The 24,225-nt window shown below is 56.7% G+C and overlaps 1 protein-coding gene across 4 annotated transcripts in view; it reads right to left on the bottom strand.

The window, feature by feature from the left end:
- The window catches only part of CACNA2D2 (calcium voltage-gated channel auxiliary subunit alpha2delta 2), a 140,719-nt gene extending 126,941 nt beyond the window's left edge, over nucleotides 1-13,778 (bottom strand). For all 4 annotated transcript variants that reach the window (XM_043885904.1, XM_043885900.1, XM_043885903.1 and 1 more), the window contains exon 1: nucleotides 13,304-13,778. In XM_043885904.1, the coding sequence (XP_043741839.1) occupies nucleotides 13,304-13,518 (215 nt within the window). In that variant the 5' untranslated portion in view covers nucleotides 13,519-13,778. The remainder of the gene's footprint in view (nucleotides 1-13,303) is intronic.
- Between the last annotated feature and the right edge of the window lie 10,447 nt (nucleotides 13,779-24,225).

Here is a 24,225-nt window from a genome sequence, read left to right as displayed (position 1 = left end):
TGCTCAAGCCAGTCGCCTGACATCTCCTGACACCCCTTGTCCTTTCTCATACCCAGACAACTGGTAGTCTCACCACCACCACGGCCCCCACCCTGGTGCTCCTCTGCTCACATCTCTCCCGGGGCGCCCAGTTCAAAGTCATGCTAATTTAATGGCCCAGCCTGTCTGGGTCCCTGCTGCCCTCTGACCTCCCCTCCTCCCATTCTCCTCCTGCTCAACCACACCCCACCTCAGGGCCTTTGCACTGGCCATTCCTCTGCTTGGAACACTCTCCTCCCAGATACTCATGTGGTTCCCACTGTCCCGTCCTTACAGGTTTTCCTCATGTTTCAGTGAGGCCCACTCTGACCTGCCCCCTCTAGTTAACCCCTCTCCCAAATTCATCCTGTCCCTTCTCCACGGCATCTGCCACCTTCCAACACAGCATGTCCTCTGTCTACATCACCTCCCCAGAGTGTGGTCTGCCTGTCCTTGTCAGTGCCTGGTGCACGGCAGATGCTCACGCGCGTGGAGAGAATGAATGAACGGCAGGTTGTGGTGAGTGTCTGTGGAGGGAACAAATGTGCCCGCAGCGGGGGAGGCACCGTCTGGAAGAGGAGGAACCGAGGAGGAGTCTCAGGCAGGACCAAACCCATGGGCTGTCCAACAGCCATGCGGCGCCCCTGCACTGACCTGTGATCACCTCTGCCCTGGCATTTGACCTGCTCTATGCTCACAATCACAGCTTCCCAGATGGCTCAGTGGTAAAGAATCTGCCTGCCAATGCAGGAAGACCCAGGTTCAATCCCTGGTCGGGAAGATCCCCTGGAGAAGGAAATGGGAACCCGTTCCAGTATTCTCGCCTGGGAAATCCCACGGACAGAGGAGCCACGCAACTGAGTGACTGAGTATGCATGCACGCGTGCTCACAATCATAAAATATAGAAAATAGGATCCATTTTAGAGATTAGAAAACTGAGGAACGAAATGACTCACAGTCACATATGGGGCTCACTTTATGACTCCCAGCTCCTCTGCTCCTCGACCCCCATCCCCTGGACCACACTTTCTAGCAAGCTGCAAGCAGATGGTGCAGTGAGGCCAACAAAGCCCACGGCTCTGGGTCCCTCTAGACGGCTCCGTGATGTCCCCACCCTTCTGCGTTTTAGAGTAATGGCCTCCTGCATACGCCAGCAGTCTGGAAATCACCTGTGAAATATATTTCCCCCAGCGCTGGCTCGGAAACCATGTAAATCACTCAGCTTAATGGCCTCTGGGATTGTTCCCCGCCACCCCTTCCAAGCCACTCTGTGCCAGGGAATGCGGGGCCGCAGGGCATGAGGCAGGCGGGGCCCTGGTCACGGGCTCCTACGAGGCAGCACACAGGGGTGGAGCAGCCTCAGGGAGCTCAGCAGCACGAGACGGATGGGGCCTGCCTGGAGCTTGCAGAACTGCGGCTGGATCCACATGGGCAAGCCTCTCCCCCACCCCTTGTCCTTGTTCCCCATCAGCACTTGCTCTCAGAGAAAGATGGGTCCTGGTACCCTCCCTGGGGCCCCCAGAGCTCTGACTCGGGGTGAGGCAGAGGCACCCAAGGCCTTAGGAATGGCTGGGGACCCTGAGAGGACCTGTCAGAATCCAGTCTGGAGCAGGAGCTCCACCCCACCTCCCCCAGCCCGCCAGGGGCTGCGTCGCATCACCCCTCGGATGCTTCCTAGTCCACCACTCATCTGTGGTTATCATTTGACCTCGCTTCCATTTCTTCCTCCCTGACGATCTCTCCCATGCACTGTGAGCAGACAGCTCAGGTTTGGGGAGGGGACTTAGGCGGGGCTGGGCCATCAGGAGGCGGGTCCTGAGACATGGGAGGGGCATGGAGCGGTCAGCAGTGCAGATGAGGCCTGAGAAAGTGTCAACACAGAGCGGCAGTCAGGAAGGGACAGGGCAGCCGACTGAGGCGGCCGGGTGATCGCCCTGAAACAGGATGCACACTCCGGCCACTGGCCACATGTACAGATACTTGTGAACAGCTGGCCTCACAGGTACCAGGGCCAGGAGACTCCCCAGAACCAGTACACCGGCCCCCACCCCCTTCCTCTGGAAGCCTCAGTTCTCCTTGCAGGCAGAGCAGGGCAGGGGGAGGGCTCCTGTGTTTACCTTCCTATCCCCTAAGGCCATGGCTTTCTCCCTTGGCTCATCTGTGGTGGCTCTGAAAAATGCTGATGCCCAGGCCCTATCCCACTCAATTAAATAACACAGCCCATGGAGTCCTGGACCTCACCTGCATCTCTCTCCCCCAGGAGGCAGTCCCCAAGCTGGGGCATCCCTTGTAAGAGAGCCACAGGAAGGTGCAAGGGGTGGCCTTTGTCCTGTCGCAACAACAAACCCAGCGCCACATGGGAGCCTGTCCCAAAACCTGTAAAAGCTGGTCCAGCTTAAATAGACATAAGCAGCTTGACCTGAAGACACCTGTGCTGGACTCTCAGTTCAGCGAATATTTTGTGAGCACTTGGTGTGTGCTAGCCTGAAGCTCTGGCCAACGACAGGTGGTTGTGACCCCCGCCCCCTCCAGGCATACAGCCTGGAAGGGGAGGCAGCAGGTCTGTTGCAGGAAAAGAATAGAGGAGACTTCAGGGAGGCCTAGGAAGCCCCTGACCTGCCCAGGGAAGTCAGGGGAGGCTTCATGAACTAGCGACTCCCAGTCAAGCACTAGGGGACAGGCAGAGGCCAGCCAGACCATAGGTGGGGTCCTGCTTGGGGCTGGCAGGGCCCTGTGCAGCCCACCCAACCTCTCTCAGGCTTACTCCATGTTCAGTTCATAAGAAGTGCTTGTTAAGCCTCCATGGAAGGCGAAGACTGCTGCCCTGGTGCTGTGCGTCCTGAGGGCAGGGATCCCCTCCTGGGCCTGTCACTACGCCGATCAGAAGCAGCCCCCTCAGCCATGGTCTTCCTAGCACCAGCTTAAAGGGTAGGACAGAGATGGCAGCTCTGCAGATGGGGTGGCAGGAGAGCACCATCATCAGCTGCAGAAGAATGCATCACTCTAGAGGGTCCTGGGAATGCTGAAGACGCTGAGGCTGGGAGGAGGAGGGCAGGTGGCTTGTCCAGATTCCCACAGTAAGCTGGGGAGGGCCAGGGCTCGGGTGGAGTAGGAAGAAACTGAGACAAAAAGGGCAGAGGGACGGGAGTGATGGAAGAGTGCAGGACTGTGGGGTACCTGAGGGTCCTGTGTTGGGGGCTCTCTGGAGGAAGTGGGCTGTAGAAGGACTGTGTGCAGCAGTGGCTGAGTGCTCAGACCCAAGTGCTGGGGTATGAATCCTACCTTCACCACTCACTATCTGTGTGATTTCAGCATCACTTAGCCTTGTTGAACCTCAATTTTTCTTGTCTGTGAAATGGGACTAAAAATGAATTGATTTCATTTGTTAGCATATGTGAAATACAGCACCTGGGGCTCAGATCACAGTGATTGATGATGTGGTTAAAATTACTTCCTTCACAAATGTTTCCTCAAACATGAACACTCTCCCTTCCTCTCTCTTCCTTCTTCCTCTTGTCAGTTCTCTTGTCTGACCCTGAAACAGATCCTGCTTCCCCATGTTCTATCACTATCCCTCTTCTCGCTAACAAAACCCAAGTCTGCAAGAATCTCTGCTGCCTCCAGCCCCAAGGTGACCCCATCCTTAACTCAAGGGTAAATCCTGATTAGCCTGAGCCAATCACAGTGTACCTTCCTGATTGTCAGTGATTGGTTTAGAGTGCACACGTGACCCAGTGCTAGCCAATGAGGTGTGAGGGGAATTTGGCTAGGGGCTTCTGGTTTAGGTTTCCCAGCCTTCTTTTAAGAGGAACTCAGAGGAAACATCTCCTGTTTTACTCCTAATGTCTGGTACATGTGATGCCTGGAGCTGTGGCAGCCATCTTATTGCCATGAGGGAAGTCAGTCAAGGACAGACAGCCACACCAAAAGTAAGGCCAGCCAGGCAGAGTGCAGGTGAAAGCTTGGTCCTTGATGACAACCCATCTGAACCCACCTCTGGGTTCCCTGTCAGAGGGCCTAACCATGACGAAAAAAATTAATATGCTAGGATTGCCAAGGTGTGCTCAGAAGCAGCCTCTTTTCCTAGCAGCCATTCCTTGGACTCAGCTTTTGAAGGGTTAGTAGTTAGCTCAATGCCTACTCCTGGAAGGCCCCTACAGAGTGAGCACAGAGCTGGGAGTCGGGGGAGGCACAGGGTTGGAGGAGACGCCCACAAGGAGTAGGAGCAATGATCTGGAAGGCTTCTTGGCTCAATACTCAGGCTGAGCAGGCCAGTCTAAAATAGGGACACAGCCAGGAGGCGGAGAGGCCAGAGTTCCTACTAGGACCTGCAAGTGGCTTGGCCTGGCTGGAGTCTAGTCAAACAGCTAGTGGCCAGAGACCAGAGCCAGCCCAGGAAGGTCCCCAAATGCGAGGTGAGAAGCAGAGCTCCGCTCACAGCAGGCTTCTGGGGTTCAAGGTCACAGCTCACCCTCAGTGAAAGACACTAGAGCATGCCTGGCAGGTCCGGGAAAGGAAGGGAAGACGCCTGGGTTCTCCCCATGCCCACCCGAGCCTCTGCTCACAGGGAGAAAGGAGGAATGCCCATCTGGGAGAGCCCCCCGCATGGAAGCCTGTTCTGCCAGCTCACTTCTCTTTTCCAATAAGTGAAGTTGGGGGCAGGGCTGAGGTGGGTTGTTTTGTTGTTTGTTTGTTGGAACCAGTGGCAGCACCAGGCCTGACCTTTAAGGCTTCAAATGTAGCATTTCAGGCGACGTGGGAGGGAGGAGAACATGCACTGAGCAGGGAACTTGCCAAGGCTAAAATGCCACATCAGCCACATCAGGATGGAAACCCGCAGCAGAGTCAGGGGTCTCCACCCGCCTCTGGAACACCCCAGCCCATTCATGCCCACCTGGCAACAAGGTGTCCTTCCCAAGGGTCCCCTGAAAGCCTCGCTGACTCTAAGATGGCACAAGGGCACCAACAAGGTCTGCCCCAGAGAAACACCAGGAGCTGGAGTCACACACCACAGGTACCTTGCTCCACGGGGTTTGCCAAGGAGGCCTCAAATCGCTCCTGCATCTCATGTCAGGGATGTTTTTATTTAAGAGAATCAGTTGTACATCTTGGTGCAAGGATGGCTGAATGGGGGGCACCCTTTGGGAAGCCTGCATTGAGCCCCAAGTGGGAGCCTGGGCCCTGCCCACAGACTGTGTGTAGCCAGCGGAAATGTGGGGCCTGAAGGCTCCTTCCTGGTACTCAGATGTCAATTTCCCTCTCTGTACAATGGAGGCATCTAGGTTCCCGGGGGCTTCTGCGGCTGGGATATTCCTTCCCAAATCAGGGACCCAGGCATGGCCCATATCTGCCCAAAGAGACTGCCGTGCCAGGCTCCCTACCCTCACAGGCACTATAGGCACCCCAGCCCTCTGCAGAAGCCTCCCAAGATACCTAGGCTGCTGGGGCGTCCGAGCACTGACAATATACAGGCTTTGAGAATGCCAGAAAAGCAAAACTTGCAGTTCTCTTAGACATCACAACCCATCAGCTCGGGGCCCACATAGCCCAAGGGCCAGCACCCAGCACAGGGCACCCAGAAAGCCTTGCTTACAAAGACCCAGTAGGCAAAAATTCATCCTTGAAAAGAAGAGCTTTGCTGGAGGCATCCCAAATAGAGGAACACGCGGGCATCATCAAGTCGAAGCTTTTATACCCGAATCATGCCTGCAGCTGACTGTACAAATGTCTTGCTAGGAGCGAGAACCCCAAACCCACAGCAGATGCTTCACGGGAGGCCAGTCTCCCTCCCTTCAGTGTGCAAGTGAGCAGCACCCACTCCTAGAGAAAAACACGCCAGGCCAAGGTCACACAGCGAGGGTTTCCACTCTGCCTAAGCTACGACCGCCACGTGCTCCCCACCGCCCCCATCCAGATTCCACCTGGGAAGGGCTGTTAGCAAAGATGCTACGCTTCACAAAGGACTCACCAAGCTTCTCAGAGTCCCAAGTCCTGTGGTGCATCTAAATAACCATTCGATTTGCAAAAATTTGAATTACAAGGATGCAGCTTCTGTGTGTTGCCTTTGCAGACTGTCAGCGAGCCAGTTGGTAGATGATCAAACTTCCCAGCTCAGCCTTAACTCAGGCTGTTCTTGACATAAAAGTTTGCAAAACACTGGTCCTGACAACCAAGCGGCTTTATTTCCCACTGCCAGCATTTGCCCAGTGGAGTCCTGGCATTAACCTCAAAGGCGGGCGCAGAAGGTGGGCACTGGGAGCGCATTCTGGGTGCAGAGATAAACCACACATACCTATGCACACTCACACAGAAGGACACACCCACGTTCACATTCACAGGCGCACACACCAACACCTGTGTACACTCATGCACGTGCATGTACACACAACCTGCACATGTGCATGAAGCACACATTCACATGCACCCGCACAAGCACATCTTCATGTACAAATGGTCACTCTCATAAGTGTGCACACACATGAACATAACCAACAAATGTGCACAAACACACATAAAAGCACAAATATATAGACACTTACATACATAAGCTCACATGTGCACACAGGCCACAGCAAGGGCCAAGCACAGGAGAAAGGACCCAGAAACCACAATGGAGTCTCAGGGCCTGGCTGGGTGGCAGGCACTATGGGCAATGGGACAGGTGCCTAGCACTTAGAGTATGGGCCCAGCTGGACTGTGAACCCTCAGAGATCCAGTAAGAATCCCCTGTCCTTGCTCATTCATCCCTCATGACCGTTCACATCCCAACCCACCCAATGAGGCAGCAGAATCAAGGGAACCTGATTTTACAGACGAGGCCCAAGACCCAGAGAAGCTGGGGAACCTCCCAAGGTTACACAGCTGGTGAGAGGCGTGGCAGAGCTCCTGTGTGTGTCTAGGGGGGACTCGTTCAGAAAGATTCGTCCAGCAGGGAAGGAAGGCACCCAGGCAGGAACAAGGGGTCTAAAGGGGATCAGGAAAGAGAGACAGAGGGGATGACTTCTCCCGCTTCTTACCCACCTCTTTCCTCTTTGTTTCATGAGTCATTTCCAAGGTAGGGAAAGATGGTTAATAATCAGCGGGAAAGACTTCTGGGGCCCCTCCCTCTCAGCTAAACAATTAGGCTGATCACAGCTCAAAGTGGGTCAGTCTGAGAAGCAGCTTCCAGACACCCAAGGTGTGACCAGAGGCCAGTATGGGAGGCGCGGGCTCCTCACACTGGGGAGGTGGGGCTCAGCTGGTCAGGCCTTCCCCCACAGCCAGAGCAGAGTGTGCAGAGGAGCAGAAAGATCCTGGACCTGTCTTCTTAAGGCACTGCCAATGTCAGACTCAGAAGAGCCATGGAAGAGAGGAAACTGAGGCCCAGGGTGTGGATGAGACTGTCCAAGGTCACCACAATGTAAGCTGACAGCTGAGAGAACTGGGTTGGGACTGCCTTTGACAGAGGCCCCCAGGACCAGGCCAACCCAAGGTGGGGATCCTCAGGCTCCCCATGTTGAAGATTTCCCTCCACATAAACCCAGGTACACAGGGTTTCCTGCTCTGTAAGGCCAGATCCTTCAAAGGCTCAGTCATCAGAACCAGCAGTGGCCAGGGGTCCAGCAGGCTGGACTAGCCCCAGGAAGAGGAGGCCCAGATGAGGAGGGAGGGGAACTAGGTGATCCATAAGCAGGACCTAGGCCAGGGACACTAAACCAACTGCCTGAATCCCACAGTGCCCGCGCAGGGCTTGGCTGAGCGCTGTCCCAGGTTCTGCCGGTGTGGACCTAAACGACAGCATCCTTGAGTCCCATGTAAGCCCCCCAGGGGCAGCTCCATCCACATGGCCACCTGCACCGCCAACTCCTCCATCCTCCCCTTGGCTACAGGCAGCTCAGGAGGCTCTTCGGGTTACACAGGACAAGAGAGGGAGGGAAAGGGAAAAAAGTAAAAACCACACATACACCTCCCTCTGGGAATACGAATATTGATTCTGTTGCTTCTTGTTTAGACAGTAGGCACCAGGAAAGGAAAAAAAAAAAAAAACCAACCTGACACGAAGAGAGGCTGCCCCATTGGCTGAAAGGATGCAGCCAGCAGTGGGAAGGTCCCCCCCACCCTCGTCTTTAGAGCACCCCAGGCCCTGGTTGCCCTCCTCAGACCGAAGGCCCTGAACCTTCACTTAAGGACAGAGGTCACCTGTTCCCGAGGCAAATCTTAAATCTGGAAGCCCATGAGGATGGAACTGGGCAGGGTGGGTGGGTGCTGGAAGGGGAAGGAGAAAGAAAGAGACCACTCTTAACTCACAGACAGCACCACCCTCAAAGGGAGGGTGCATGCCACATGCCTGCCTGCTTTGACTCTCAAACCTCCAGCTGCCCCTTGAACAGTTTCTTAGCAGATAGAACCCTGACTCCCCAGCCCCCCCACCCCAGGCTTCACATGTTCACAGAGCATGAAAATGCAAGCATCTATTAAGGTCCAAGTCCTCTGAAGTCCCCTCAGGCTTGAAAAAACTGCCGTGGCCCTAGAGAACCCAGCCTCAGCTTTCCATGAACAATCCCCATCCCGTTCACCCCTGACCTTTCTCTCTGGAACCACACTAGAACCTGGAGAGGGAGATGGCATCTCAGAGTCTTGAGATGAAGTCCCTCTTGCCTATCCCTCCACGACAGGCATGCCTGGCATGTGACTCTGCATGTGACTCAAAGCCTCGGAAAAGGAAAATCCTGCACTGGCTGGGGGCCGGGGGGGCGTCGCTCCATGATCTCCCGTGCACAAGTGGGAGGGGGTGGAGGTAGGCACAGGGGCCTTGAGCACTGGGCTGGCTGGGTGGCCATGGGCCCTGGAAGGCCCCCTCAGGGTTGCCTGAGACCCAGAAGAGAACAGAGGGGCAGAGCAGGAGAGGTTTCAGCTGGGAGCCTAGGTGTGCTTCATGTGTCTTAGGCCTCTTCATTTTCTCCCAAATACCCAAGTTTTGCGTCTCCATCCCAACTTCCTGGGCCCACTGCCCAGGTGTGCCCAGCCTCCTGGCAGGACAGCTAAGCGCCTGATAGATTAGTTCTCTCCCTGCCCTGGTCCTTATGGGGCTTTGGGCAGGTTCTTCCGTCTTTCTGAGTCTCAGTCTCCCCATCTGCAGGAGGGGCATGACCATCGGGTCTGAGGTCAAGGATGTAATGTGGGTAAGGGACTTGGCCCAGGCTCAGTGAGGGGAGGCCACCATTGGCCTGGTGACATTCCCCTCTTTAGTCAAGGTGGGCTTCAGGGAATGAGGGAGGCAGCCCAGTGCTCTTCCTCACAGAGATGATATCTCTGGTAGGTGGGTACAGCCTGAGCTAGTGGCACAACCCAGAGGCCTCCGGAGAGTGTGGGTGTGAGACCCTGGAGGAAGGATCTAAACCCCTGAGAAAAGCAGGCAGTGATGAGGGGACAGCATAACAAAGCAGAGAGACAGGGAGGTGCTCAGCCCATGGGAACAACGTGGAAAGATTGGTGGGTGGGGGCCCAGCATGCTGTAGCATCAGGGGTAGATGTTAATGTTATCAACAGCTGCCAGGACTCCCACCCGTGCCAGAACACTTCCTGCCCACCAGAGGCGATACCCTCTCCCATTAATTCTCACCATTAGCCTCTTAAGCAGATTCTCTATTATCTTATTCGGGGAAACAGAGGCAAGGTCACCCCAATGGAGAAGGGCAGCTCTGGAGACCAAAGCTTGCGCCTTCGGGGCCCACACTTGACACCCACCATGCCCCAAACTGCCTCCTCCAGAGAGCTGGCTGAGCCCTGCACACCGCGGGGGTGGGGAGGGCGGGGGCGGCGAAGGTGGCCCCGAGGGCTCACTCCACTTGTGAGTCGTCTCTCCTTGGAGCCACCGTTGTGCCAGAGACTCAGGAGGGAGATTCACCTGCACAGTAGGAGGGGGCTCGTCTTCAAACAAGCTACTCCCATCTCAGGGCTCAGCCTGGCAGAGCTGGCCCAATAAAGGTGAGTCCTGGGTGTGGACCTCAGCCAAGGGTCCCTCCACCCCGAATCGAGAGCACTAGGCGAGATGTGAGCCAGTGGGAATGGCAGCAGATCAAGAAGCCTCGCCCCCTCCTCCTTCCTGCAAAAGCCGTTGGCAGGTTGTTGGGGAAACGGGGGACCCAGATGTGTGATGTTGCCTTCCTCTAACAGGAGGAGCCACAGGGAGGTGAAGACGTGGGCTCGGAGGCCCAGACAGACACACGTCACCCACCATTAACCGTAGCTAGACTGACGCATGCCCCGTCATGGGTACTCGGGTAAAGGAACATGTACCCGGCTGTCATTAATCTGCTGGGGGACCCAGACCTCTCGGGATCCTTTCTGCTCCCCACCCACCCACCTACCCCTAGAGGAAGGGAGGTGTGGGCCAGCACCATCACTGGGAAGGAGTGGGACTAAGAGGGTGCAGCCAATGGCTCAGCCCGGACCTCATGGAACAGGAGACAGAGAAACCCAGGAATGCCGGAGAACAGGGGACAGCGGTCTGACAGAGGTGACAAAAGAGGTGGGCAGGGCAGGGTGGCCACAGAGAGATCAGAGGGATGGGTGAGGAAGTGGGGGGAGGGGTTGGGAGAAGAGATGAGAGACCAAAGGAGGGGGCAGGGGAGGGGGAAGGAGGCTGACAGAACTGGGAAGGGAAAAGACCCTGGAGAGGCCAAGCGGTGAGGGCCGCCCCTCGGCCAGCAGCAAACGGGGAACAGGAGGAAGCAGGTGAAACGGGCCATGTGTGCTCCGACTCCGTGTGCCCCACCTCAGCCCCGACACACGAGGGCACATATACACACACATGCACTTAAGCACACGTGGCCTTGGCCTTGTTTGAAAACCGGATCCAGGTCCAGGGAAGGTGATTGGGCACCTCCCCCGCAAATCAAAGCCCTGCCCTCCGTCCAGGGGTAACTCCTCTGCCCTCCTCCATCCAGCATCTGCTCTGCCAGGTGGGCAGAGACCCATGTCGCCAAAGCGACCACAGACCCAAACCCACGTTTGCTTAAAACCCAGCAGCTTGCAAAGCCGGGCCCTGTCACGCTGCCAGACACTAATGAGGAAATGACTTTCACGTCAAGGGCCCTCTCCACGGAGGGGCTGTCACCCTAGGGCCGTGAGGCAGAGGGTCCCACTGCCCAGCATAGAAAGCCACCTGCACCTGTATGGAAGTTGTATCCTAGCCGGGCCATGCTAACCCGGGAGAGTTCACGGAGGCCACCCGCCGGAGCAGCCCCAGGGCAGCAGCCTCAGCCTTTCCTGTCAGCTCAACAAAAGTCCCAACTCCAACTAAGCCCGGGCATGCAGGGGGCTGGGGGAGGGACCTTCACTCAACCCCCTCCCCTTCCTCCCTCCAAGGATCAGTGGGCGTCGGCGTCTGTGGGACCAGGGCAGCTGAAGGGCGCTGGCTGTCACTGCCAGCGCTGCGTGTCGTCGCACCATTAGTCCCCGCCCCCTGGGCCCTCAGAGCCGCACAGCCCCCAGCCCACTCCACTCATTCTCTAGTTACGGTTTGCAAGACATGTCCCAAACCTACAAATAAGCTCCAACTATATCGACAGGAGACGAGTGTCCAGCTGGAAGCGTGCGGCTGTCATCACACCCGCCTCCCCATCTTCTGACTGGGGACAGAGGGACAGGTGTCCGCTCCGGTCAGGGTCTCACAGGTGTAAAACACAAGCCCAGCAACCATCTGACCCACTGCAGGTCACAAGGAGAGGGAGCAAGGTGGGAAGAGGTGAAAAGAGACATCTACTTAAACCTTCACTCAGAGAGCTACATATTAGCCCGGGGGGGTGGAGGGAATAGCTGTGTCTTGGCTTTGACGGGAAGAAAGAAGAGCAACAAAAAAATAACGCTTTCGTTCTTTTTAAACATTGGGGCTGAAGTCCATTTTCATCACAGCAAATGAAAGACAATAATGCACCCACAAACCCTGAACTTCCATATGATTCTCTTCTACCTGCGCACACCCCACATACACACACGAAAAATCCAGACGGCTGACAGAGGACAAGTCCGTGCGGCACCTGTAATTTGCCTACTGATCACCCGCCTGAGCACAGCCAGGCTGTGCGAGGAGAGAAATGACAAGACAGAGAGAGACTCGGGCAAAGCCTTTCCTGAGTTTTGCTTTTCCTCATCTGGGAGAGCCTGCAAGCCGGAGTACGCAAAAGCAGGGGCCCCTACCCTTGGGCAGAACTGATCTAATGACGCAGAACCAGTCTTGCCCTTTCCCCGAGGCCAGACCCTGCCCTCCCTCCCAGCACTAAGCAGCCCGGTTACTCATCTCCCCAAACCCCAGTGTGGCCACTGGGTGCAGGAGTCCAGGGACAGGTGGTTCCTCGGACCCAGAGACACGTAACAGACAGCAAGGTGGTCGGTCACCGTACCCCAAAGCCACAGGGGTGTCTAGGCACTGACATAAGGCTGGATCACGGTGCCCACAGACAGCTGCTGTCCTAAAGGCCACACGCACTGAATATCCATTCCCAACCCCAGACACATCTGGCCAAGCTGGCCCAGAGGAGGATGCCCGAGTTGCCAGGCTCTCAGGAAGGGAGAGAAGGCTCAGGACCACGGAGGACCAGCAGAAGCTGGCAGGGCCAAGAGATGCTATTACCTTGCTGGCAGCATCAGCAGGGGGGGCGGGGGGGGGCCTCCCTGTCATTCACCCTCTGCCTCCACTCTGGCACCTTCACCTCCAGGGGACCTTTCCCCGAGGTGTAGTGGGGGACAGGCTGGCAGGAGGGACACTGACCCCTTGTGTGGCACTGGCCACACAGTACGGTGCCCGCACTCTGCATCCAGCCCTGCTTCTCAAAGGAAAAAGGCCAGCGAAGACAGGTGTGGAGGGGTCCCCCACCTCTGGATCTAAAGCGCCAGCTTCCGACCCGGGAGGAAGCCTAAGCCAGACGCGGGGCTCCGACTCCGCCGGGCAGGGGGTCTCTGGCCGCTCCCTCACGCAACCCCAGGTCTCCCCTGTCACCCCGACAGCTGCAAAGCAATCAGCTGGCGAGCTCGGACCCCCCCACCCCCAATGAGATCTCCTTCTGCGCGGTTTGGGGGATGGGAGGGAGAAGGGGCACCGCTGGGAAGTTTCGCGACGCAGACAGAAGCTCCGGGACCCCGGCTGCCCGCCCTCTCGGCTTGGGGTCGCCACCCCCGGGCGCAGCGGGCGGCACGACTCGGCGCCCCCGCCCCGGAGTGGGGCGCGGGCCGGGAAGCGGAAGGTGGGTGCGAAGTGGGGCTCCGGGCTCGGCCGGGGTCCCGCGGAGGGCCGAGGCCACTTACGTGTGCTGCTGAGGAAAGCTGTAGGCTGAGGCGCCGGGGGCGGCGAGCAGCGGGAGCAGCAGCAGCGGCGGCAGGAGCAGCGCCAGCGGGCGCGGGGGACCGGCCGCCCGGCGCCGGGCGCCGGGGCCGAGCCGGGAGCCGCGGCTGGGCCATGGGAGCGCCTTCCGCGCCGGGTCGGGCCGAGAGGCGCCGCAGGTCCGAGCCCGCACCGCCATGTTTCCATTCAAGATGCGGCGCCGCGGGGAGGGGGGGCGGCGGCGGGTTGGGTGTGTATGGGGGGGTGACAGGCGGCGGGCGGCAATCGCCTCTCCTCGTCCTCCGCCTTCTTCGCGCCGGGCCTCCAGGGCTGCCCGAGCCGCAGCACCTCTGCGGGGCGTGCGCTGCGATCTCTCCGCTGCGCCGGCTCCAAGCGCTCTGAGCGCCGGGTCCGGGACCCGCGCTCAAATAGCCGCCGCCGCGAACCTGCCGGCGCCGCCCTCCCCCGTCCCTCCCCGGCCGGCCCGCCCCCGCGCGCCCCCGCCGCGGCCACGCGCCCGCCGGTGCCCGCGCGCCCCTCGTCCCCGCGCCGCCCTGAGCCGGCCCTGCTGGCCCGCGGGGCCGAGCCGAGCCCGGGCGCGCGCGTCCCGCGCCCCAGCCGCGGTCCGAGTTCCCGATGTGCGCCCTGCCGCACGCCTCAGACTGCGATGCTCCTCTCCGCCGCACTCGCGGCAAGAGTCCCCGGCAGGCGCGTGTGTGACCCTTCTGGGGGCTCGACCTTCAACAGGCTCAAGGCCTGGAGTCACAGGTTTAATGGTGGAATGGCAGGCTTCAGCAGAGACCGCTGTAGAGGGCAGCGGAGCTGAACTCATACGGCCAGCGGCTCCAACTACCTTCAAGAGTCCCCTTTGGGGGGATTAGGTCCCCAGGTCCTGAGAGAAAGAAAAAATCCTGAATGGGAACCAGGTCCAGTTGCACCGTTATGCGAGGCTGGGAATGGCAAGATACAGCCCTATGCAGCCGCTCATTTCACTTCCCTGGGCTAAATGGGCGCTGTATGCAGTACAGCCCCAAGTCCCAGCCCCCAAGGCTTACACAGCCTCTATTTAAACTTCTCCAGTGCCAGTAAGCTCACCCCTGCACAGTCCAATCACTTCTGTCCTGGAGGCTCCTGGCTCTTCCCTGCCGCCGGGAGCAGGCTGGGCTGGTGTCAGTCCTGACTCTGCAGCTTGTGGGCCTCTCAGAGCCTCAGTCTCCTCCCTTCTGAAGGCTTGTGTGAGTGCCCAACCCCCCCTCCAGGATGAAGTGAGAATGGGAATGAGTTACTTGGTAAACTGAAACACTCGTGATTGGGAGAGAGCATCCCTGAGATTCCTCTGAAGTTGCCCTGGGACCCTGCTCTGCCCTTGGCCCAGACAGGATGAGAGAATGCTCCCTGCCAGCTGGGAACAGGGCAAGACCCCCTAAGCAGTAATTGCCCACTGATTCTGTGCCTAGTATTAAGACTGTGGGCCAGTAAACCCCTGAGCAAGAGTCCCTACTTTATCATAGCTGGGTGAGTCTAGTCTCCCACCACCTACTTACAAGTCAGCCTAAAGAAGATTTGTAGTTGAGGGGGAAGTGTGGTAACCCCTGAACTGAAGAGGGCAGAGCTTCCCCTCTCACCCCGAGAGCAGCAAGCAAATAAGGCTCAGGCTGACCTTTATGTGTGTGTATTAGTTGCTCAGTCATGTCTGACTCTTTGCAACCCCGTGGACTGTAGCTCACCAGGCTCCTCTGTCCATGGAATTCTCCAGGCAAGAATACTGGAGTGGGCCGCCATTCCCTTCTCCAGGGAATCTTCCCAACCCAGGGATCCAACCCGGGTCTCCTGCATTGCAGACAGATTCTTTACAGTGTGAGCCACCTGGGAAGCCCGTAACCCTAACCCTAACCCTAACCCAGGACAAACTTTACTTGGCTCCTTATTCCTGTCTGGGCTCCCCCACCCCCTGCCTACCCTCACAAGCCGGGGAGACAGCTTTGGAGTCTCCTCTTCCCTGACTTGTGTAAGTCTTCAAGGACCAGACTGGGGTTTGCCATAGGTCCCAAACATGTTACCAAAGGAAGGCACTGATTCCAGCGCCTCGCATAACGGTGCACTTGAGCCCCAAACTGCTGGTAGGCCCAGAGGCTGGGGAACAGGAGGGATATAGCGGACTTTGGGCGGCCCAAGCCAGGCCAGTTCTATGGAGGACAAGCCAGATATCTGATTGTACCAGATGTCCTCACTGCCACCTCTGGGCAGGGCAGTCCTTTCTGCTGGACAGAATGGTGGGGTGAGGGGGGCTGTGCCTCACAGAAGAGTCAAGGAGCTTGAGCTAACCTAACCAGCCTCCTCCCAGCCCTTCCTACTGATAGCTGTCTCTAGCATCTCTATCTCCACCATGCCTAGGGAAGGGCTGGCCCATGGTATCCTCTGCCATCTGTTTGCTGGATAAATGCCTGGATCATGGCCCCAGGGAACTGGCACAAAAGGCATCACCCCTCCTGGTGATCACCTCTCCTGAGTGCCCTCTGGGGTTAGGTGGGCCCCTTCCCAAGGCCAGTTCTGCAGGGGCAGAGTGAGAAATGTTGGCGACAGCGTCCCTGCCCTTTGACACCAGGATGGCAGCACTATCCCCAAAGAGTACCCAGGTCATCAGGTACCTGTGCACAGGCTGGGGGTAGCAAGTGGGCACTGGTAGTTGGGCATTTCAGTTCCAACCTCCACAGATGTGCCACTAATTGAGGCCACTGGTGCCGAGGGAAAGGCGGGAGATTTTGGTTGACAGGCCGTTAAAGGAAGACAAATAAGGAGGGGAGGTAATTAGAGGAAACGGTAGTAAGAGTTTCCACACTCCAACTTCTGAGGCTCACAACATCCTCAGTCTCCTGGTGGCTGCCTGCGGCCACAGGTTAAGATCATGGGAAGAAAAATCAAGACTTTGCAGGGAACAGGGGAACCTCTGGGGCAAGAACGTTGGCGGGTTTGGCAGCAAAAGCCTGGGGCCAGAGGTGCCTGTGCTGAAAAAGGGGGGGCAGCAGGGACAAGTGAAGCTGCAGCCAGCAGAGAGTGGCAGGGGGCCTGGCAGGTGCTGGTTCTACACGTGGGCTGAGGGGGAAGTCAGCTTAGCAGACCAGAAGAGATTGAGAGGTCTTTATGGAAAACCTACTATATGGTGCTGGAGAAGAATCTTGAGAGTCCCTTGGATTGCAAAGATATCAAACCAGACAATCCTAGAGGAAACCAACCCTGAATATTCATTGGAAGGACGGCGGCTGAAGCTGAAGCTCCAATACTTTGGCTACATGATACAAAGAGCTGACTCACTGGAGAAGACTCTGATGCTGGGAAAGATTGAAGGTAGAAGGAGAAGGGGATGACAGAGGATGAGATGGTTGGATGGCATCACCAACTCAATGGACTTGAGTCCATTGAGCAAGCTCCGGGAGATGGTGAAGGACAGGGGAAGCTTCACCGTGCTACAGTCCATGGGGCCGCAAAGAGTTGGACACAACTGAGTGACTGAACTGAACTGAACAATGTTCCAAGCAAGTCCTGAGGGACACAGAAGCCTATCAGGAATGTCCAGGACACCTGGGGCAGCAAGATTCCCCATTTCAACCTGCCCACCTTCAGCCTCCCTCCCATCATCCTTTTGCAGCTCTATAAGCTGATGGGTTGGAGGGCTCTTGGCTTTCTTAGAGTTTTATCCCTGGAATTCCTTCTGCCTGAAACTCTCTCATCTTCACCACTTGAATCCAGAATGTTTAGGAACCCATCAATACCACTTACACCAGGAAGACTTCCTGGACCTCCGCTCAACTAGACAGGCTTTCCCACCCCAGTCCCCACTCTCCTTTCCCCTCCCCTTGCCACACAAACATGTAGCAACCTCTGCCTTGGGTTCAGAAAAACACCTGCACCCAAGCTAGTCCCTGTCACCCTCTTAGGGCCCCACACAGAGCCTGACCACTGGGAGGGCACTGGAGGTGTTAACATAAAGACTGTCTTTTTTCTGACTGCACGGCATGTGTGATCTTAGCTCCCCGACCAGGGATTGAACCTGCACCCTCTGCATTGGAAGTGCAGTCTTAACCACTGGGCTGCCAGGGAAGTCTCAACATAAGGACAACTTTTGAGTGGCATATTCAGGGGCCTGGGGCTATGGCCAGGAAGAGTGGTCTGGCATGGGCGTAAGCAGTGTCAACTTTGGCATCCGGTATTGCAGATCATATAGGGAAGTCACTGTGCCTCTCTGAGAACTTTGTTTCTTCATCCATACAATGGGTGATATGATACTCACCTGGCCGGGATGGTCTAAAGACTCAAAGCATGTATAACATGCTAAGGGCAGGACTTGGTACTTAGCAAGGGCTTAATGAAGGCAAACCACAGAGAGCCTCAGGCAACCCTGAGAAGGGCAGGTCCTAAATGCTAGCAGGCAGGAAGACTTCTTGGAAAAGGAGGGGGGATTCCAAGTTGACCTTGCAAGATGAACAGGATCTTTCATACTAGGTTGGGAAGGACCTGTCCTCCTGAGCCCCATTGACCCGGCTGTGCCTCCACTTGAATCAGCAGAGCTGGCCCTGGCCTTGGCAAGTATCCTTCTGTGACAAGAGGCCATCCCCACCTCCTCAAGCCCCATCGATATGCTTGTTCTCTTCCCTCTTTGGGCTACACTCAGTGGTTCCCAAGGGCTCCCAGCCAGGACACACTCAGGTATGGGCTGCCTGCCAGTGCTCACACCTGCAGGCTTCTGTAGCTCATCCACTAATTCCTTGGGGACACTCAGAGATGTGATGGTTCCACCAAATGCCCCTGCCCGAGCATGGCCGGCGCAGCGTGGCCGCTGGATGCAAGCAGAAAGGGAACCCCACTTTCAAACCATCAAGGACTTCCCTGGTGGTCTACTGGTTAAGAATCCACTTGTCAATGCAGGGGACACAGGTTTGATCCGTGGTTCGAGAATATTCCATGTGCCACTGGATATCTAAGCCCGCATGCTACAATTGCTGAAGCCCATGCTCTAGAGCCCGTGCTCTGCAACAAATCAAGCCACCACAATGGGAAGCCCGCTTACACAACTAGAGAGTAGCACCCACTCGATGCAGCTAAAGAAAGCCCACAGGCAGCAATGAAGACCCAGTGCAGCCAAACATAAAAATTAATTATTTTTTTAAGCATTTGTTAAATGCTTTACAAAAAAAAAAAGCCATCCAGTATCCTCACACAATAATTGACCTACTGTCAGCTTAGTGCCGTATATTGTGATAAATAAGGGGGCTGGTGTTTAATGCTTTCAGGCAGTGTAGGCCATCACCACCTGCACACCAAAGTTAGACCAAGTTCCGGACTGTAGACTCTTGGAGCCTATAGGATCCTCTATCAGAGAGAAGGGGAAACTGAGGCCCAGAGAGGGGAGGAGACTTGCCCCTGGCCACCCAGTGGTCAGTGCAGATCAGGACATGGAGCTTTGAGTCTGGGAAACCAGGCAGATGGAAGAGGCTCTATCTATCCTCGTCCCCTGGAACCTCCCCGACTTAATGGGGGAATATGATACACAGGAAAAATACAGTTAATACCTCAAGCCAGGCATAACTGTGTCATGTGGGTGAAACAGAGAATGTGGTCACTCAGTGCTACGAGGCCTTGGTGGTCAGGGAACACTTGCCAGAGGAAGGGGCCTTGAAACTGGCATGGAAGGACGGGGTGGGAAGGATGGATGCATGGCTGAAGGTGGGGGAAAGAGCGGCCCTGGCAGAGGGTCTGAGCAAACACCTGAGGCAGAACTGGGCTGAATTTGTGCAGGGACCAATGGGGAGGCTGCCTGCCGGGGCCCCAGCTTCTTCCTGGCTACACCTCTTCCCTATGGGGAGGGAAGAACATAGCACCTGCCCCTGGGCTGGGAGTTCCTCACAGAGGCAGGGAGACGATGGCATGGCTGCATGGGCAGCGTGGGGCCAGGCTAGCTCAGAGCCAGTGATGAGCCAGGATATCAAGAAGTCATTAACCCCTGCATCCAGGATGCAGGACCCCAGGTGGCCTCACCCTTGGAGAAGGGTCACTGGTTGAATAAAGGGAAGCACTGTGTCACCAGCCCAGCCTTGGCTGCCTTTGCAAAGCTTCAGTCCTCTCAGCTCAGGCACGCATACCCAGCTGGGGGCGGGGGCGGGGTGGGCACCTGCTCCTACCAGCAGCATTTGTCTTGATGGTCTGCATCGCCACCAGCAGCTGTCATAGACGGTCTGGAGTTTTCCTCAGAGAGCTGTGGTCCACCTGCCCATTTTACAGATGGGGAAACTGAGGCCGAGGGAAGGACAGGGCTTGTCCCAGGGTTACAGTGAGCAAAGAGACTCGGGCCCAGACTAAACTCGAGACTCGGTCCTCTCTGCCTGCTCCTAGGCACTGGGGCCCTCAGAGTCCTCAGAACGCCCAGTGGGAGACCCCTCACCTGAACATCTTACGCAGGGGAGGGAAGGGCCCCTCAGCGCCACCCCTGTGTCCTCTACGCCAGAGTGTATGTGGCACAGAGGCCGGATGCTGGGTTCGCCCCCCTCCCTGGAGGCCTTCATCCCGCTGTGGCAAGAGAAAATGAGGACAAATAAAAGAGAGAAATTCTCCCCTCGGAAGAGCATTAGATGTCTGAACGACTTCCAAATAAATAAAAGTCTCCTCGGAGCCCCCGGCCAGCACTGACAGCGGCTCTAACTCTCCACAAGACGTGTTTTTCTGCCTCCAGGTGGGAGTGAAGAGCGTCAGCGGTGGGCAAAGTCAGGCTCTGAGGAGGCGGCCTTCCATCACCACCTAACGCCCCATCAGCGCCTTGGCGGAATGGCCACGGCAAATTGCCTCCTCTGATAGCCGCCCCTCCAGGCCCTCGAGAGCAGAGAGGAGCCGGCGCTGGCCTCCCCCACCGGGGCGGGGAAAGAGCTTCCCGGTCAGGTCCGTCCCTGCGCATTGCCGGGATCCAGTTGACTAATTCTGCGAACTACCTGTCCCTAACCTGCTTGTTTTGCTAATGAGGAAACTGAGGCACAGGGGGATTTGGAGACCTGGTGAATGAAGCCAGTAAGCCAGGGAGGTGTCCCCCTGAATGAATTAGCTCCGCTCAACGCGAAAGCGGAGCGAGAGTTTCCTGAGAGAGGGTGCTCCGAGGGAGGTCATGCCATCCGCCTGCCCCTTAGCAACAGTACAAGGCGGGTGAAATGGCAGAAGAGATCAAGGCTAGACCGCAGGAAGCACTTCCCTGAGCAATTAGCTAGGGAAATACCCAGAGGAAAGTCTTCAAATCTTCTGCTTCTTCCGCTGAAAGCATCTCTTGGCTGTTGCCCACCAACCCTTCTGAGGATTAGCCTCTGCTCAGCAGTTGAGGGGAGGCTAGGACCTGGCTCCACCATCACTTAATTTAACTGATGGCTGCTGTTCCTGTGAGGGGCAGTTAGCACTTCATTTGTTGAGTCTGGAGGACAGATGAGGCTGTGTTCTTCGATTACTGACAGAAGTTGACGTTGTGGGAGTGGCGGCCGGGCCAGTGGGAGCGGCATGTGGTGAGAGGTGAGGTGGCCCAGAGGCTGCCCTGCTCCATTTCATGAGGCCCCTGCCTTCTCGGGGCGATGCCAGCATTCAGGACCCTCCCCCTGAGTTCCTCAGACACTAGATAGGGAGAAGGGAGGTCTTCTGCCGAGAACCAGTCTAGCTTTTCTCATTAGCCCTGGTTATGGGTGCTTCGGGCTTCCCTGGTAGCTCAGCGGTAAAGAACTCGCCTGCCAGCGAAGGAGACACAGGTTCGATACCTGGGTGGGGAAGATCCCCTGGATAAGGAAATAGCAACCCACTCCAGGATTCTTGCCTAGGAAATCCCATGGACGACAAGCCTGGCGTGCCACAGTCCTTGGGGCCACAAAGAGCAGGACACGACTTAGGAACCAAACAGCAACAGTGGGTCCTTCCACTCCCTGAATCGGGGCTCCATTGTAGCCCTTGCCACTCTTCCTGGGTCAGGGCCTTTGCGATCTCACCTCTGGGGCCTGAGGTGAGGCAGGGAGTAGGGAGGAAGGAGGCATGGACTCCTTCCCGGCTGGTGGAGTGGCCTGCAGATGGAGATCCTGGAGGATCCCTCTGAGCCTGGAAACATCATCCCAGAAGCCAGACCATTAGCTTCAAACACAATCCCAGTGCACTTCTGATTCAACAACTACCCAGGCCCTGCAGGGAGAAGGTATTTTCCAGCCCAGTTCCCTATGAAATCTTCCCTGGCACTGACCAAGGGGGAATATGGGAGCCACTAAGATCTGCTGAGGAAGGTCATGCTGGATTGGAGGCTACTTTACTGCCTGGGGGTGCAGGGGAGGCCAGAGACACTCAAGACAGATGGGCCCAGACTTGGCAGGAGCCGGGCTGAGAGCTCCAGTCCCTCAGGCCGCAACAAAGGGGCAAAGCAGACAGGACTGGGTGGGGACACGCTCCTCCGTCACCCCTACCTGCACGAAGTAGCACCAGGCCAGGCAAACGAAGGGAGCATCTGGTCTCAATGGAAGGCACAGCCTGTGAGGTGTGGCATGAAACAAGGGCTGGGATAGGAATTGGAGGACAAGTAGAGCAGACGCTGGCCTGAGACCACCGTACCCCAGGTAGGCTAGCTAAGAGAGAGACATCACTACCCAGAAGGTGTGGGGTGGGGACAGAGAGGTTGCTTAGTGTGCAAGTGCTAGGGGTGACCATGGCTTGCAAGAATTCTGGCTCCCTTCCCAACTGGACCCAGGGTCTAGGCAGGTATGAGGCACCCTGGATGTCCTGGAGATAATCAGACCCCAGAATCTCTTCCAAAGAACAGCAGGACCTCTGTAGAGCCCTCACTCTCTTCTATATGTGGGCAAACTGAGCCTTAGCAATGCCCTGGGCTGGGCCCCGAACAGTGGCACCTCTGAGACCAGAACCCAAGCCCCTTGGGTCCTGGCTTGGGGCCACTCATGGCCAGAGCTGGCCCATGTTCCCATCTCCACTTGCTGATTAGGGGCCAGTATGGTGGCCGGCAGAACAAGGGATATATTAAGACACAAACAGGCAGCAGACGGCCCCTCAGTGGCCTAGAGACAGACCCTGGAGGTCAGAGAATCCCCAAAAGGCAGAGCCAAGCCCTCTTCCTACAGAGGGAGGCTACAGAGAGCTTTGCTGGGCCCCAGGCAGGCAGAAGAGGATGCTGGGGAACTGCACCCGGGAGGCCAGTGAGAGTCCAGAGGAGGGTGAAGAGGCTTCTGCATGATTATCTTCCCACCAGCTGGAAGGCCTCTCCCCCACACCTACTGCCGCGGCCTCCCTGAGCCCAGCCTGGCAGCGCCAGAGCACCATCTTGCTGAGGTCTTAATTTCTAAACGAGCAAGGAGGAGCTTTGGAGAGGCAGAGGCGGATGGAGAGACTCACTGAGAGAGACAGAGAGAGACCTCGGGAAGGATCAGGATGTGGACTCAGCAATTTGCAACAAGCCACTTAGGTCTTGCCTGAAAACCCAAGCCAGCTGTCATCGGGTGGCTGGGAGCAAGCCATAGAGGGGAACACTGGCGATGAGTCAGCCCTGGGGCAGGGGTGGGGGTGGTGCTTGTATCCGGGGACGGGTTGGGGGAATGGGGTGGGGGGCAGGAGGGGAGCAATAGGTATGTCAGGCATGCTCAGGGCCCTCGGAAGAGAGGGCATTACCAAGTGTTGATGAATGACTAAATGACTATGTAATAATATATCACCTCCATCATGCTGGGGTCTGGATGGGAGTCATGTGACCCCTGCCAGTCCTGCAGGTGTGAGATGGGAGTGAGATGGAGCCTGCCCTCACGCCTCCATACAACCTCCTCTCAGGTTCCTCTGCCAGCCATATGTCTCTGATGGGACTGAAGATTCCCCAGAAGCCCAACCATTCACTGCCCCCCACCCCCATACACACACCAGAGCGATTCTGCTAGAAACTCCAGGGCGATGCTGCCCGTTCTGGCTGACCTCAGAATCCTGGCCTGGCTGCTCTTCTAGACAGCTGGACATGTCTGGAATCTCCTCACCCCAGGTTCTGCTGACCCCTTAGCTCTTTAGACATGCTTTGACCTCACGGAGAGTCTTGCTGAAGCTTCCTGCAAAATAGGCCCTGAGAGAGCTCCAACCACCACCTACCCACTGGAATCCCCCTACTCCCAGCCTTCCCTGGAGACTAAGAATCTTATATTCACTATACAGAGGAAAAGGACTTACCCAGGTCATTGTGACTTCCCTGTGATTTCCAAAAGAGGCTTCTCGATGTTTCCTCCAGAAAGTGAATGAGAATCATAATCCCCATCACTGGTCCTCCCCCCACTCAGCTTCTTCTCCACTACACAACAGGCACGGAGCCGGAAGGATGCCTAATTCATAGTAGCTTTCCAAGAAGACAGCATTATGCCCACTGAGTGGATGAGAAAACTGAGGCTCTGGTGGTTCCGAGTGAGTTGTTCCATCTGCCTGGGAAGCAGTGGAGATGAGATCTGACTCCCAGTCCAGCTCCTCCTGGGTTGAGGCATGAGCAATACAGTGTAATCTTTTTAAAAAGAGCTTTTTAAATAAGTCCATCTTATCTCAATATGCAAAGCTATGCACAAGGCATGCAAAGTAGCACTTCCTGCACACCCCCAGAGTGACGGTGCAGTCTTTGGGTTTGATCACCATCTACAAGGCCTCCTCTCTCTTGCTGGTACTGAATCTCTTTGCTCTGCCCACCCTGCCCAAGATACCTCCAGGCAGAGCTTTGTAGAAAACACTTGGGGATCTTTTCCCACATAACACATGAGCAGACCTCGGATTCCGTGGGAGAGGCGGGCTCCCTGCCTCCTGAGGGCTTCCCAGGTGACTCAGTGGTAAAGAATCTGCCAGCCAATGCAGGAAACACAAGAGATGTGGTTTGATC

Source organism: Cervus elaphus, chromosome 24, assembly GCF_910594005.1.
Source record: "Cervus elaphus chromosome 24, mCerEla1.1, whole genome shotgun sequence".
In the NCBI taxonomy this organism is placed as follows: domain Eukaryota; kingdom Metazoa; phylum Chordata; class Mammalia; order Artiodactyla; family Cervidae; genus Cervus; species Cervus elaphus.
The sequence above is the reverse complement of the archived record's forward strand: the minus strand, read 5'-3'. Positions and strand labels throughout refer to the sequence as shown.